The 15579-nt window shown below is 44.7% G+C and overlaps 1 protein-coding gene across 1 annotated transcript in view; it reads right to left on the minus strand.

The window, feature by feature from the left end:
• LOC148048101 (maestro heat-like repeat family member 5) overlaps positions 1 to 15102 on the minus strand; it is a 34666-nt gene extending 19564 nt beyond the window's left edge. The window contains exons 1-8 of the mRNA XM_087708239.1: positions 15049 to 15102; positions 12883 to 12990; positions 9475 to 9591; positions 8848 to 8970; positions 8144 to 8293; positions 7167 to 7286; positions 5218 to 5297; positions 21 to 156 (exon numbers count right to left, since the gene is read on the minus strand). Of these exons, the coding sequence (XP_087564365.1) occupies positions 21 to 156; positions 5218 to 5297; positions 7167 to 7286; positions 8144 to 8293; positions 8848 to 8970; positions 9475 to 9591; positions 12883 to 12990; positions 15049 to 15102 (888 nt within the window). The remainder of the gene's footprint in view (positions 1 to 20; positions 157 to 5217; positions 5298 to 7166; positions 7287 to 8143; positions 8294 to 8847; positions 8971 to 9474; positions 9592 to 12882; positions 12991 to 15048) is intronic.
• Between the last annotated feature and the right edge of the window lie 477 nt (positions 15103 to 15579).

A 15579-nucleotide genomic window follows, 5' to 3' on the forward strand; every position in this document is an offset into this window, starting at 1 on the left:
GCTCCATCTGGACTGCTCACCTGAGAGTGAGATGATGGGGGTTGGCTATCTGTCTTCATTGTGGACACTTTGATAGTTGGCAATGAAAACACCTTCTGGATGCTTTGGTTGACCACTTTAGACCTCACCTCAGAGTTCAAAGAGGGCTTCATACGGCTGATGAAAGACAAGAAAAGAGGAGGGAGGTGTGAGGAGATCCTAGACTCAGGAGGCTAAAAGGGACCTTGGATGTCTTCTACTCCAACTCTTGCTTGATGGTCTTTAAACCATCTCAGTCAGATGGTTGTCCTCTCTTTTCTCGAAAACCTCGAGTGATGGAGAGCACACAACATCTGGAGACAAACCCTTCCACTAATTGATTGTTCTCAGTGTAAATAATTTTCTCCTGGATCTATCTATCTATCTATCTATCTATCTATCTATCTATCTATCTATCTATCTATCTATCTATCTACCCCTCCCTCCCTCCCTCCCTCTCCATCCATCCATCCATCCACCCACCCATCCATCCATCCTTCCACCCACCCACCCACCACAGCCCTGATGTGTCCTCCTATGGAAAGTTATCACCCCGCCCTCTCCCAGAAAAATGAAATATCCTAGGAAATATTGAAAAAGCAGAATATTTCCCTGGATGTGAAAAGGAAGAGAGTATAGTTCCCTGCAGCTTCCTGCCCCCACCCCCTTTGTCAAAGGGGCCATTAAGATGACCAAGCTAGTCCCTTTACATAATAAAGAATCCTCCCCTTCAGCTCCAGGTGATGGGATTAAGCCATGATGATACTGGCCCTTACCCAATTCACCCAATGGCATCTGAGAACTCAACCAAACCTGGATTGAAAACGCAGCCTAGAGAGTTGCTCCTGCATGGCCCCATGGGAGTCTGACAACCAATCGGAATACATTTGTTACACAGGAACAGGAAACAGAGGTGGGACTGAACAGGTTATAAAAAGCCTAGCAAGCCCCTCCCTCAGCCCTTCTCTTCTTCTTCACCAACATTGAAGAATGTGATCACCTTTTCTGTTCAGGACTCAAGCCATATGCTCCTGTCCACCATTAAAACCAAGCAGCCAAGCAGCCACCATGTCTCCAGTGTCTTTTTCCCCACTTAAAGCCGAACCCAGAAGGACATTTCTTCCAACAATTGGCACCCTAGATGGGACTCTAAGCTAGCCTAACCAATGGATATAGCCTAGGTAAGCCTCCCATGCTGGCACAGACCCCAATGAGTCTGTGGGTGGACTTTATCTTGGCCTTAGCCATTTGGATCTAGGTTTTAAAGGGGTTTTGACTTTGAGCTCAAAGGCTGCCTGGAAAGAGGGCGACTACTTTTAAATTTTAATTCTCTAAAATTTAATTTTAAAGCATGGCAAACCATGGAAATATGTGTATGCCTGCATGTGTGTGAGTGATTATGAAATTTTTCTCCAAATCACAGCTGGATCTTGATTCCTGTGTGTTTTATCAAGAGAGCCTGGAAAGTATTAGGGTCAGGCCAGAGCATAGGACCTTCTGTTAGGGAAAGGAGAGTGTGTGTGAAAATGGATGGAAAAGTGAATGAAATTTTGTTGTTGTTGTTGCTCTTGTCCTCTGAAAGCAAAAAAGGAAAGAAAAGAGTGTGTAAAGAGAGGAGGTGCTGGTATTCACTACAGAGGGGCAGAGGCCCACCCCAGATTTGGATCGTTTTGGATCTGGAAAATTGTTAATCCCATGGGGGAGGGTCAATTCCCCTCAGGCAATTCTCCCACTTGAAGAGTAACAAAAAGGATCTTCAAAACCCAAGCCTGACTGACTCAAAAATGATGCTGCCCCATTGCCCAGTAAAGCAAGATATGTTGGACTGGTCATCTCATGAGTAGGAGTCCCCGGGCTCATTGTGTGTAATTTTAAAAATACGAAATAGCCTGGATTGCATACTAGCTAAACTCAATTTGGCCTCACTAAAATAAGAGCTAAGGCAGGTTCAAGTCCCTCCCTTGGCAGCTGTAACTTAAAGGAAAAGCATGGCTGTGAAGAATTTTGGGACCTCTGCTTGCTTGTTCAGGATAACCCGCTCCCTCCTGAAGGGGAGGGATACGGGTAAACTCCTGCAAGGTAGAGCTGAGGAATTTGTCCAATTTCTCACGGATAAAGTTGCTCAGCTTCGGACTGGCCTGGACTCCAATTGAGCAGAGCCAGCCGAGGTACCGGGGGTGGGTCTTGAGCGACATCTTTGGATTGATTTTCAACTTGTTACTCCTGAGGAAGTGGACAAGGCCATGGGAGTTGTGAGTGCCTCCACATGTACGCTGGACCCGTTCCCCTCCTGGCTGGTTGCAAACAGCAAGGAGGTGACACGGGGCTGGATCCAGACAATAGTTACCGCCTCCCTTTGGGAGGGGTTCTTCCCCCCCCCATTAAAGGAGGCGGTGGTGAGATCCCTCCTGAAGAAGCCATCTTTGGATCCAGCCATTTTAAATAACTATCGTCCAATCTCCAACCTCCCCTTTGTTGGGAAGGTTGTTGAGAAAGTGATGGGCTTTCAGCTCCGGTGGTCCTTGGATGAAACCGATTATCTAGACTCCTTTCAGTCTGGATTCAGGCCTGGCTACAGGATGGAAACTGCTTTGGTCGCACTGACCGATTATCTCTGGAAAGCCAGGGACGGAGGTCATGCCTCCGTCCTAGTGCTCCTTGACCTCTCAGTGGCCTTCGATACCATCGACCATGGTATCCTTCTGCGACGGTTGCGAGAGGTGGGGGTAGGAGGCACCATTCTTCGGTGGTTCTCCTCCTACCTCTCGGACAGGTCACAGTCAGTGTTGGTTGGAGGGCAGAGGTCGACCCCTAGGCCCCTTAAATATGGGGTGCCGCAGGGTTCGGTCCTGTCCCCCCTCCTGTTTAACATCTACATGAAGCCGCTGGGTGAGATCATTCGGCGGCATGGGATAAAATATCACCAGTACGTGGATGATACATGGTAGTATCTGTCTGCCCCGTGCCAACTCAGTGAAGCAGTTTACATGAAGTGTCAGTGCCTACAGGCTGTTAGGGTCTGGATGGGGATAAACAAGCTTGCACTCAATCCTGACAAGACCGAGTGGCTTGTGTTTTTTCCTCCCAACAATTGGTCATGTATTCCATCTCTCAGGCTGGGGGGTGAAATTTTATGCCCCTCAGACAGGGTTCGCAATTTGGGAGTCCTCCTGGATCCACAGCTGACTTTAGAACATCATTTGTCGGCTGTGACCAGGGGGGCATTTGCCCAGGTTCGCCTGGTGCACCAATTGCGTCCCTACCTGAACTGAGAGGCTCTTGCAACAGTCACTCATGCCCTTGTGACCTCAAGGCTGGACTACTGCAATGCGCTCTACATGGGGCAACCCCTGAAGAGCATTCGGAGACTTCAGCTTGTTCAGAATGCAGCCGCGCGAGCGATAGTGGGTACGCCCCGGTACACCCACGTTATACCTATCCTCCTGAGCTGTACTGGCTGCCTATTGGTCTCTGGATACGCTCCATTGTGCTAGTTGCAACTTATAAAGCCCTTCATGGTATTGGACCTGGGTACTTGATAGACCGCCTGTTGCCAATTACTTCCCAAAGACCTATTAGATCCCACAGACTAGGCCTCCTCCGAATTCCATCCGCCGGCCAATGTCGATTGGTGACCACTCGGAGGAAGCCCTTCCCTGTGGCTGCTCCGGCCCTCTGGAACGAACTCCCCGTGGAGATCCGGACCCTCACCACCCTTCAGGCTTTCCGCAAAGCCGTTAAAACCTGGCTGTTCCGGCAGGCCTGGGGCTGATGAGTTCCCATCCCTGCTCGAATTGTGTGGCTGTTGATTGTTTTTAAATTGTCTTTGTATTTTGTTGCTTGTCCTTTGTTTTTGTTTTGTACTATTCCCCCCCCCCCCCGGTTTGTTAGCTGCCCTGAGTCCCTCCGGGAATAAGGCGGAATACAAGTGAAATAAACCTTTGAAACCTTTGAAACTTGTCTGGAAGCTCACAAAAAGTGATATCTGATATTAATTGGCAAGGAAAATTGGATACTGTAAATTTCTTTCCAGAAATTGTGCCCTGGCTGCTAGACTTTCATGGTTAAAAGCTCTCTGGGAGGCACTGAAGAGATCCTTCTGCTGTCACTCAACGACTTTCCATCAGGAAAAAAAAATTAAGTCTCCCTAACCAGACCAATTTTAATCTTTTGCCAAGAAGGTGTGTGTCCCACTCATATGTTTTAAAAAAAAGTAGGCATTGTGGAAAGTTATCACTCAGCCCTCTCCCAGAAAAATGAAATATCCTAGGAAATATTGAAAAGGCAGAATATTTCCCTGGATGTGAAAAGGAATAGAGAATAGCTCCCTACAGCTTCCTGCCCCCACCCCCTTTGTCAATTGGCCATTAAGATGGCCAAGCCAGTCCCTTTGCATAATGAAGAGTTCTTCCCTTCAGCTCCAGGGGGATGGCATTAAGGCATGATAATATTGACACAATTCACCGTATGGCATCTGAGAACTCAACCAAACCTGTATTCAAAATGCAGCCTAGAGAGTTGCCCCTGCATGGGCCCATGGGAGTCTGACAACCAATCAGAATGCAAGCTCAAGATCAAAGGCCAGAGAGGGCATAAAACCAGAGACTCAGCTTCTCTTCTCCACCAACTTTGAAGCATGTAATCACCTTTTCTGTTCAGGGTTCAAGTCATGTGGTCCTGCTCAACATTAAAACCATCTTTCCAAGCAGCCTCCATCTCTCCAGTGTCTTTTTCCTCACTTGAAGCCGAAACCAGAAGGACATTTCTTTTAAAGGGTTGACTCAGCCTTCCATCCTTCCGAGGTGGGTAAAATGAGGACCCAGATTGTTGGGGGCAATATGCTGACTCTCTGTAAACCGCTTAGAGAGACCTGAAAGGCCTATGAAGCGGTATATAAGTCTACTGCTATTAACACATCAATGAAATGGAATTTGAACTCCTGCTCTCCTGGATCTATCTATCTATCTATCTATCTATCTATCTATCTATCACTCCCTCCCCCCTCCCTCCCACTCTCTCTCCATCCATCGAATCATCCATCCACCCACCCATCACAGCCATGATGTGTTCCTCAATGAAATGGCGTTTGACACCCCGCCCCCCTGCTCTAGAGCATGGGCACTTTCCACGGAAATCCCATCACTTGGTGCAACTCCAAGTTCCTCCCCAACTGGTGGGGAGGGTGATGCAGGTACGTACCTCATGCAGGTGATGGTGAGGATGGCTTGATGGAGAATTATGACAGACAAGGGTCTCACAGGCTCATCTTCAATGACTTCCTGAAAGGAGAAGGAAAGACATGTAAGGAAGCTCCTGAGATGTGGCCACCATCCAGCTGGCACTATTCCCATCTCTACGCCTTTCCTGGTTGACATGGGAAGTCCTTAACTTGCAACTGGTCACTTAGCCACCATTTAAAGTTATGACGGATCTCTCCAGGATCCCTCTTAGAACTAAGGGGAAATTTCCATTTCCAAATAGCCATTTGTCTGAAGTGGTATAGGGTTTCCTGGCTGGACTAGAGGACCTCCAAGGTCCCTTCCAACTTTGTTCTTCTTATTCTAACACCCAAGGACTACTTATGACCCAGATTTGAAGTTCTGAGAGGCTCTTCTTCCTCAGGGATCAGAGGATAATATTTTGGTCGCTTGGCAATCAGCCTGCATTGAAGGAGTTTGCAGTGTCTCCTGACCATGGTTTAAGTCAGGGATGGGTAACTAGGGCCTCACTACGACCTGTGAACTTCAGCTCCCAGAATCCCTGAAGGCCGGAGAATTCTGGGAGTTGAATCCATCATTCTTAACATTATACAATTCCGTCCTCTGCCATTCTGGACATTGGCTGTGTAGTTTCTTCAAGAAAGTTTCAATGCCTTTTTTTTCTTCTTTCTTTCCTTAATTTCCCATTTCTATTTTTCATTCTAGTTTATATATTAAATATTTGTCTGTCTGTCTGTCTGTCTGTCTCTCTCTCTCTCTCTCTCACTATCCATCCATACATCCATACATTCATACATCCATACATCCATACATCCATACATCCATACATCCATACATCCATACATCCATACATCCATATCTATCTATCTATCTATCTATCTATCTATCTATCTATCTATCTATCTATCTATCTATCTATCTATCTATCTATCTATCTATCTATCTATCTATCTATCTATCTATCTATCTATCTATCTATCTGTTGTGGCCCAGCAGGAGCCGTTGGAGCTGCCACCAGACTCTGACAGCGAGGGGCCAGATGAGTTGGCTCTGGAGGATATGGAGGACCCTGGACAGTGTTCCAACTCCAAGCAGGGTGCAGAGAAGCTGGTTGGCCACCAGGAGGCACCTGAGCCTTGGAGCAGTGGGGAGGAAACAAGGGAGAGTGAGCCTGAGGTCAGCAGTGAGTTGTTCCTGGATGCTCGGCACCGAAGAGCTACTAGACGTCAGGAACAGTTGCGCAGTTACAGGAGGTAATTGCACACAGCTGGTGGTCATTAGGCTCCTCTACAGACTATAAAAAGGACTGCTTGTGCACATGACCCTCTTGCAGAAGTTAACGCATTGACTAAAAGTTGGAGAACTTTTGTAACTAGATTGGCAGGCTGGATTGCTGCTGAGGCTTGTCTGAGTTGCTGCCAAGGTCCTTATCTGTTGTTGTGCTTGGCTTTCAGCCACCGAGGTTTTGGTGTCTTGCTAATAAAGTACATTCCAGTTAAGTTTGTCTCGGCATTCGTTACTGGATGGAGGAGGGGTCAGAACACTATCTATCTATCTATCTATCTATCTATCTATCTATCTATCTATCTATCTATCTATCATCATCATCATCATCATCATCATCATCATCATCATCTATTTGTCTGTCTGTCTGTCTGTCTGTCTTTGGATATAAAAATAAATACTAATAATAAAAACAAAGGAGATGCCAAATTCACTTAACAACCGTGTGACTAATTTAATGGCAGTGATTCAGCTAACAACGGAGGAAAGAGAAGTCATACAATGGGACAGAATTCACTTAATAGCTCTCCCACTTAGCAACAGAATCGTTTGGGGCCCAATTGATTGGAACTAAATTCAGTTCAAATTCTTTCAAACTTTCAAACTTAAATGTGCCCAGGAGCACCTGCCCCCCTCCCCACTTACGCTGATCTTGGTGGCCAATTCCTGTTTGTGGGGTAGATGGAGGTCTTGCCTTCTGCTGAAGGCAGCCGCTTTGGTGACCATGATGATGGACCTCATGAAGGCTTTCTTCAGGCCTTCGTCCTAGGAAACCCAAGTGGGAACAGGGTGAGGTGAGAAGACACCAGGAGGAAGAGAGTGCATCTATTTATTTTAATCTTTACATAGCCGACCGTCTTTTCTTGAATTCCGGGGGGCTCCCAATCAAAATACCCCCTGGACATTCTGGGTTCTAGTCCCGCCTTAGGCATGAGAGGCAGTCGAGAGACTTTCAGCCAATCACCAAGAGATGGAGAGTTCTAGTCCCGCCTTAGGCAGGAGAGGCAGCTGAGAGACTTTGGGCCAATCATCAAGAGATGGAGAGTTCTAGTCCCACTTGAGCCATGAAAGTCAGCTGTCTGAGCCAATCACCAGCAGTCTGTGAGTTCTAGTCCCACCTTCAGCATGAGAGCCAGCTGGGTGAGTCCACATCTGGTCCAGTTCTTCTCTCTCAATCCAACACACATCACAGGATTGTTGTGGTTGTGTGAAAAGGAAGAAAGAGGAGTGCCTTGAGTGTAATGAATGTGATATGACCATAGATAAAGAACCCACTAGCATTTCATCATCTCCAGGGCAATTGGAACAGGAAGCACATCTGAATGGGAGGCATGTTGAACCCAGATTCTCCCCAGCAACCTCTAAGAACTGCAGTCAGGTTGTCCTTGTTCACCAAAAGGGGATATTTGTAGCTCAGGGTTGAACTGTGGAGCCCTTGGTGCTCCCTGAGCTTGGTTGGTTTTTACAGATGTTTCTTATATTTTTTTCACCATCAATTGAAATCCAAAGAAGCAGGGATTAACCCCAGACAAACAAGGCAGCAGTAAACAACAGATCAAGGAACTAACAAGAGGAAAGCAACAGTTCTGCTACCATTGACACGAGGGTGGAAACCAGCCTACCTTGTTCATGGTGGAGTACTGGATGAGAATATTGGACACAATGGGCTGGATGAAAACGCCCAGGTCTTCAGGGGAGGCTCCCTGGGCTGCTTGTCCATAGCAGAGGATTAATGTTGTCCTAATCCTTCTGTCAGACACAAACTTTGGGTCCTGCCAGGACAAAAATGAGGGGGTCAAACTCTTTTCCAAAGCACCAGAAGACAAGACAAGAAGTCATGGATGGAAGCAGATGGAGATTCTTAGTCATCCAGGTCATTCTTGTCCCAAAGGGGCTTTTTCCAAAGGCAACTGGACTTCTTTTTTTCCTTGAAGAGGTTTCGCTTCTCATCCAAGAGGTTTCTTCAGTTCTGACTTCGGTCAAAACAGAAGAAGCTTCCTGCATGAGAAGTGAAATGTCTTCAAGGACAAACAAAGTCCAAGCCCTTTGAAAAAGCACCTTTGAGTCTACTTGAGATGTTTGTTGGGCAATTAATGATCTTCTCTAGACTTATAAAATGGTCCTCCAGCAGATGGAGGTGGAGAATTTCCAGCCCCACCTACAATCTCAGCGCTGGTCTCAAGTCTTTGAAATCTATGACTAGTCTGAAGAGACCAGATGGCCTGGAGTATCCATCCTTCTAAACATCTAGGACTTTCCTTCCCAGAATCCCCAAGCCTTATTCTCTACTGAGTTTTGGACCTTGGAACCCCATCCCTGGTCTTACCTCATGGGAGTCTTCCAAGAGAGATGGTCTCTTGGGCTGTGCGATGTTACCGACCTCCCTGAGGACCAAGAGAACTTCTGGAAGATGATGGAGTGCAGCGAGGTGGATGGTCTCCGAGATTCCCTAGGCAAATCGATGCTTGTAAATTAGGACATTTGCATTTTCTTTTTTAAATAATCATCATCATCCTCCTCCTCCTCCTCCTCCTCCTCCTCCTCCTCCTCCTCCTCCTCCTCCTCCTCCTCCTCCTCCTCCTTGCAAGCCCCAGACCCTTCTACCACTGATGAAATTACCTAACTGGGTAATAAAATGTCTGCAAGAAAGCAACCAAGCCAGAGAGCACCAAGGACCCCATAGCCTTCTTCCTCCTCCTCCAAAAACCCCATAGTTCTCCTCCTCCTCCCCTCCTTCCTCTTCTTCCTCTCGTCCCCTCCTCCCTCCTCCTCCTCTCTATTCCCTTCTCCTCCCTTCACCTCCCTTCTTCAAAACTTGTTCCCTTCTAGAACTGATGAAATGACCTAGTTGGGTCACAAAAGGTCTACATTTCTTGCAACCAAGCTCAGAGAGCACCAAGGACCCCACAAAGTTGGAGGTCTCAGCCACCACAGACAGCCCACTCCCACTCACCTCTCTGTCTGTCTCATCTTCAAATGAGATTGCCAGAAGCTTCTTGAGGTGATCTTTCACAATGTCCTTCTCCTTGGTATTTCTCAATTTTAAGCCGTAATATTTGTAAAGGTTTATCTGAAGGTTGGAAAAAGAATTTGTGAGTCTGAGGGAGCTCCATCCATCATCCAGGAAAAGGTAGTATAGGACAATGGATGATTAGAAAAGGAGCAAGTGTGTTCAAGCACAGAGCCATTTCCAACTAAGCATGGCTTACTTGCCATGGTCAAATCTGCAGGGAACAAGAGTTGCACTAATAGCAGTGTTCCAATATCTCAGAGGTGGCCCCAAAGAAGTGGGAGTCAACCTATTCTCCAAGGGACCAGAAGTCAAGATGAGAAGCAATGGATGAAAACTTATCAAGAACCAACCTACAACTAAGTAGAAACTTTTTAGTGGAAGATCTTAGTAGAAGACCTCCGATGTCCCTTCCAACTCTCTTATTATATTATTCTGTGACTAATAAAGGCGTGAGCCAACCAGAACTAAGTAGAGACTTCCTAACAATTAACCAGTAGAACAGTTTGCCTCCAGAAGTTGTGAGTGCTGCATCACTTAACGGTTTTAAGATGAGATTGGACAACTATTTGCTAAAATGGAAAAGGGTTTTCTGCTTGAGCAAGGGGTTGGACTAGAAGATCTCCAAGGCCCCCTTCCAAGTCCATAATTCTAATATTCATTTGTCTGTCTAATATCGAAGAAATGTGGAAGCATCAAAAAAAGGATGCCAAAGGAGAGACAAAATGAAACGACAAATGTTAAAATGACATTTAACATTATAGGAAAGCATTTCAATTGTTGAATTAACCCACAGCCAGTTGGCCGTGACTAGTGGGCAGTGGAGAGTTGGCTACAGGAATTTGTCCTCATTTTTTAAACAATTTTTATTTGTTTCTGAACAAGGACAAACACAAAAATAAAAATAAAAAGCCATCTTCCATTACAAATTGTAGAAAGTGTGTGAGTTGGTTACAGTACTTCCATGCATCTCTTCCTTAGTCATCACCTGCTTTTCATATCAAATCACATATTTTAAATTCACCTATATTCATATATATTGCAATTATTATATCTCAACATTAATTTGACTATAATTGTTTTTACAATTTCATATATAATATTCAAAATCTAGAATAGGATTATATGATAACATTCCATTAAATCATCCTAAAATCATCCAATCAAAATGCATCTTTATAACATATTCTAGATAAAGCTTTTAAACCTCCTCATAATCTCCATATATTGTTTATATAAAATATCATATTATCAAACTAATATATCTATGTGTATTGCTATCATTATTAATCATTATTTAACTATAGCTATTGTCACTTCATTTTATGCATATTACTAATAAACTAAATTTACCTTAATTTTTATTATACATTTTCATTGCATCAACCTGTATCGCTCCAGCAATAGTACGGTCTTATATCTCTTGCCATTTGTGGCATTAATGTTCTAGTTACTTTCTTAATAAATCTTGTATAAACCTCCCTCGGCAACATGCTGTTCCTTTTGTATCTCACAAAAGCTTGAAACCCAACACCTGCTCTTTCCATCAGCTTATCTTTGGTTATCACTAGTGCTTCTATCAAGATTTCTCTCCTTATCTCCATCAATTTTTCTCTCTTTTTTTCTTCTGTGCTTTGAAGTCTGGGGTAGAGTTCCAATCCATCCATCTCCCCTTTCCATATTCCACGCTTGCCATTACCAACCACGCTCACTTTGTTGTCAGTATCCACAGTTTTCTTATCTCTTTGCTCATTTTTTCTTCATCTTTCTTTTTCCTGCTGGGCCATTCTTTCAATTTTTCAGATACTGCCACTATGGGGTTCAAGACTATTTTAACAAACTTCAAAGGTTCATTTATTATCTTTCAAGTCAAAAATGTTGTCTTCTCTCCCATAGCTAATGATAGAACTTCCAAAAGGCACCTGTATAAACAACTTGTGCTCTTCCAACTATCACTCTCAGTAAACAAGCTGAAAGACCTTGAATCTCAAGTGATCAAAGAGAAAGAAGAAAAAACAATGTATCCAGCCTCCAGTCTCTAAGTGGCAGCGTAACTTCTTTCCTCCTGTTGTTACAACCCTCTTTATAATCCTTCTTATTTTCTTCTTTATATTCCAAGCTTAAGAAAGAAAAAAAACCTGTAGCTGACATCGCGATGGCACGATGTGCAATCTTGGTGTTTGAAGATCGCAGTCAAATTCCTGCCACTGGACATTCCTTTTGGACCTAAACTGTCCCGCAGAGACGGTGATTGAAAAAGGCCCCTCCTGCTGATCTCAGGGACATCGCAAAGTCCAGTGACAGAAAAGCAGCTAAGAAAGCTGCTGAAGTTTGGACAGCTCCGGAAAGCAGAAAGAAAGCAGAAAGAGAAAATGTGTCGAATAGGTGAGGAAAATTTATTATTAGAGGAAGAGACTACCCAAGAAAAAAATTAAGTTAAGATTGAAGACAAAAGACTGTAGGCAGCGAGATTGATCTGCATTGAACTTAGTGCCTTATCCAGTTTCTAATTTCTTTTTTTTTCACGGATAGAACTTTTGCAGGGGCTCCCTATTTTTTAAACTGAATGGATTATTTTTTTCTTCTTTTGTTTTCACTTTTGCTTACACCTATGGATTAAAATTTTTCTTTTTTTATAATGCTTGATTTGATTGATTGGATTGTTTTTGATCTTCATTTAAGGGTTTGTTTTCTTTCTTAAGCTTGGAATATAAAGAATAAAATAAGGATTATAAAGAGGGTTGTAACAACAGGAGGAAAAGCAGTTGCGCTGCCACTTAAAGGCTGGAGGCTGGATAAATTCTTTTTTCTTCTTTCTCTTTGGAGGGAAGACAACATTTTGATTTGAAAGAAAATAAATGAACCTGTTTGAAGTTTATTAAAATAGCCTTGAAGCCTATAGTGGCAGTATCTGAAAAATTGAAAGAATGGCCTAGCAGGAAAAAGAAACTGTAATATTGCAAATGGTTATGTTTGAAATTCAAAATCTATTAATTGTGACAGAGAGAAATGAAAAGAGATTGGAGAATATGGAATACAAACAGAAAAATCTGATGGAGAAACTGAGGATGTTTAGCAAATGAAGAAAGTGAAGGACAGAATTCAAAAGATGGAAGGAAAAAATGAGCAAAGATATAAGAAAACTGTGGATACTGCAACAAAGGGAGCGTGGTTGGTAATGGCAAGAGCGGAATATGGAAAGGGGAGATGGATGTATTGGAACTTTACCCTAGACTTCAAAGCACAGAAGAAGAAAAGTGAGAAAAATTGATGGAAATAAGCAAGTTGTCCTTTTCTGACTTTTGCCTGAGACAACTGATGCCTAAAAGGGGGAAAGCTCAGCACATTTACCTTCTCTTTAGACCAGAAGTAGGAAGCGTTTTGTTGCCTTAAAAGCTTCTGGTTGATGGGCTGCCATCCACTCATTTTCCCCCTGGTGACTCTGTGGTCTGCAGGAATCTGCTTTGACAACAACGACAACAAGGACAACAAAAAAGAAGTTGTGAGGAAGTGAAGGAGCAGAGGAAGGAGGACGTTTTTCTGTGTTTCCAAGGGGAGGGTTGGTCTCCCTTCTGCCTCAGGGTGCATCGGATCATTGATTCAACTTTTCTAGCTGGGACAGACACGAAGCCCCCTAAGAAGGACCATCCAGATTGCATCAGCTGGAGCCAAGGAAGCTTTTGAGAGGAACGGAAGGAAAAGCTCTGCCACAAACGGTGAGATGAAGAGTCTGGATTTTCTTCCTCTGTCTGTTATGGCCAGGAAACAACCTGTCTCCAGAGGTTGGTAGTCCTTGTTTTAGCAACATCTACAACCTGCGAAATTGCTTAGTTGGGGAATGTGACTGATGACCCACCTTGGGGGAGGGGAAAACAGGGTCAGAGATAACACGCAAAAAGTGAGATCAGAGTTGGCTCCAATTGGATGGGGTGGATATAAAGCTCCTAATAAATAACTGGATTTCTTTTGAAGGTTGGGTTGAGGCTCATGATTAATTGGGGCATCCCTCACATAGGGAACATTGTCAGTAGTACAAGGGAGTACAAGGTTTTCAGAGTGGAGGAGAAGAAGGGTTTTCTTGCAGACGTTTCATGGCCCAACTAGGAAACATAATCAGAGCTAGAAGGGAGTGAAGTTTCCTCTCTGTTTATACACAATAGCTTGCCCTAAATAAGCAGGGAGCAAACATCACACTCATCAGCACTGATGTGTAGTTGGGTCATGAAATGTGTGCAAGTAAACAACCAAGTTCAGGGAGCACCAAGGGCCCCATCTTCTTCTTCCTAGCGTATTCCCATAGATGCAAGGTCTAGTTTTTGGATCATGGAGGGCCACTTAGCTCCGTCACCTACATCGCCTGGGAGAAGGCCTACTACTTCCATATCTTTGTTGATGACCTCTTGCCATCCCTGTTTTGGATGCCCATAAGGTCACCAGTCACTGACTTCCAGTTGGTAGGCAGTCTTGGCCACGGTGGAAGGTGCTGCTCTCGGGATGTGTCCTTATCAGCGGAGTCGGACTTCTCTCATCTTCTCTGTAATTGGTGCCACACCAAAATGTGGTCAAATGGTGTCATGTGTAATGTGGACAGGAAGGGAGGTGCCCGATATCCAAGTGGGCATTTGCATTTCCATGGCATGGAGAGAGACTTTGCTCCCTCCTGTTACTGCCCAGCATTCAGGGCCATACAGTGCAACAGGAGGATGGTTCTCTCGTAGATCTTAGATTCAAGATGGGTTGGCAACTGTGTGTCCTGTAACACATCAGTGAGTTCTCGCCAACGCATCCAGGCTGCACTCATCCTTGCTTGCACCTTGCCATTAATGTTCCCTTTTATTGTGGCCCTCCAGTGGAGCTGGCAGCAGAGTCGGACAGTGAGGAGGTTGTGGAAAAACATGGGCCAGTCCTGGGGACTGGGGGAAGCTCAGACGAGGGCTCAGGCATTTGGTTGGTTGGCTGTTTCAAGAGTGGAAAGTTCTGTTTGTGACTATAAGAGACTCCATGCCAAGTGTTGCCTTGCCCTGTGTTTGGAAACTGATTATCTGGCAGCTCTCCAAGCGAGATAAGGTTCGTGTAGATAAATATTCCTCCGAAAGACTGTTTGCCAAGCCTGGCTGACTCTCAATGAAAGGAATTCACAGTTGTGACCAAGACTATACTTCTTGCTTTTTAAGGAAGCCTGGGTCAGAAGACCTTTGCCTTGGAGGTGGGATCCCAGAAACGCAAAAATCTCCACCTTCTTTGGGTTTTCTCCATGGATTGGAAGCGTTCCAGGGCTGGTGACAGACTCTAAGGACCACATTGTCCTAATGTTCAGGAGAAGTCTGAAATGGTTGAGGCGATCATTCCTTGGTCCTTCCATGCTCCTCCCACCAAGGGCCCCATTGTCCAGCCACTTCTCCAGAACCATCTTTGTCTACTTTGGGGGTCAGTTATCTCCATTGTGGCAGCAGTGGCTTCCGCAACCTCTCCACAAAGGACCTCCGCTACCCCAGTGACACAAACCTAGCTGCTTACCTGGGGAGGATGAAGATGTTTCAAGATGGTATCCAAAATTTGCTTCTCCTCCATCGAGTCCAATATTTCTTTCACCGATCTGCATTTGAAGCACCGCTTCGTGTCCCACAAATAGCGGAAATGTTCATCCGAGAGTTCTGGGAAGAAGACACAGGATGAGATCGAGGGGCAATTGAACGGGAGGAGCCTTCTTGAAGGGAAGAGGTTCAGGTTTAGGTTTATTAGATTTATATGCCACCCTTCTCCCAAGGGCTCAGGGCGGTGTACAACATTAAAAGAAACACATAATACCAAAGTTAAAAAAAATTAACTAGAATATCCCAAACTCAATTAAAATTGACAATGACATTTTTTTAAAAAAAATCGAATTAAAATTAACAGTGATCTATAATTTATATTGTTTTGTTCAGGCCAGGCTGGCTTGCTGGAAAAGCCAACTTTTTAGGGCGCGTCGGAAGGACCGGAGGTCGGGGATTATACGAAGCCCTGGGGGCAGCTCATTCCAGAGGGAACGCGCTCCCACAGAGAAGA

Source organism: Thamnophis sirtalis, unplaced genomic scaffold (assembly GCF_051295495.1).
Source record: "Thamnophis sirtalis isolate CommonGarterSnake01/CBP01778 unplaced genomic scaffold, rThaSir2_p1.2 scaffold_3, whole genome shotgun sequence".
NCBI lineage: Eukaryota > Metazoa > Chordata > Lepidosauria > Squamata > Natricidae > Thamnophis > Thamnophis sirtalis.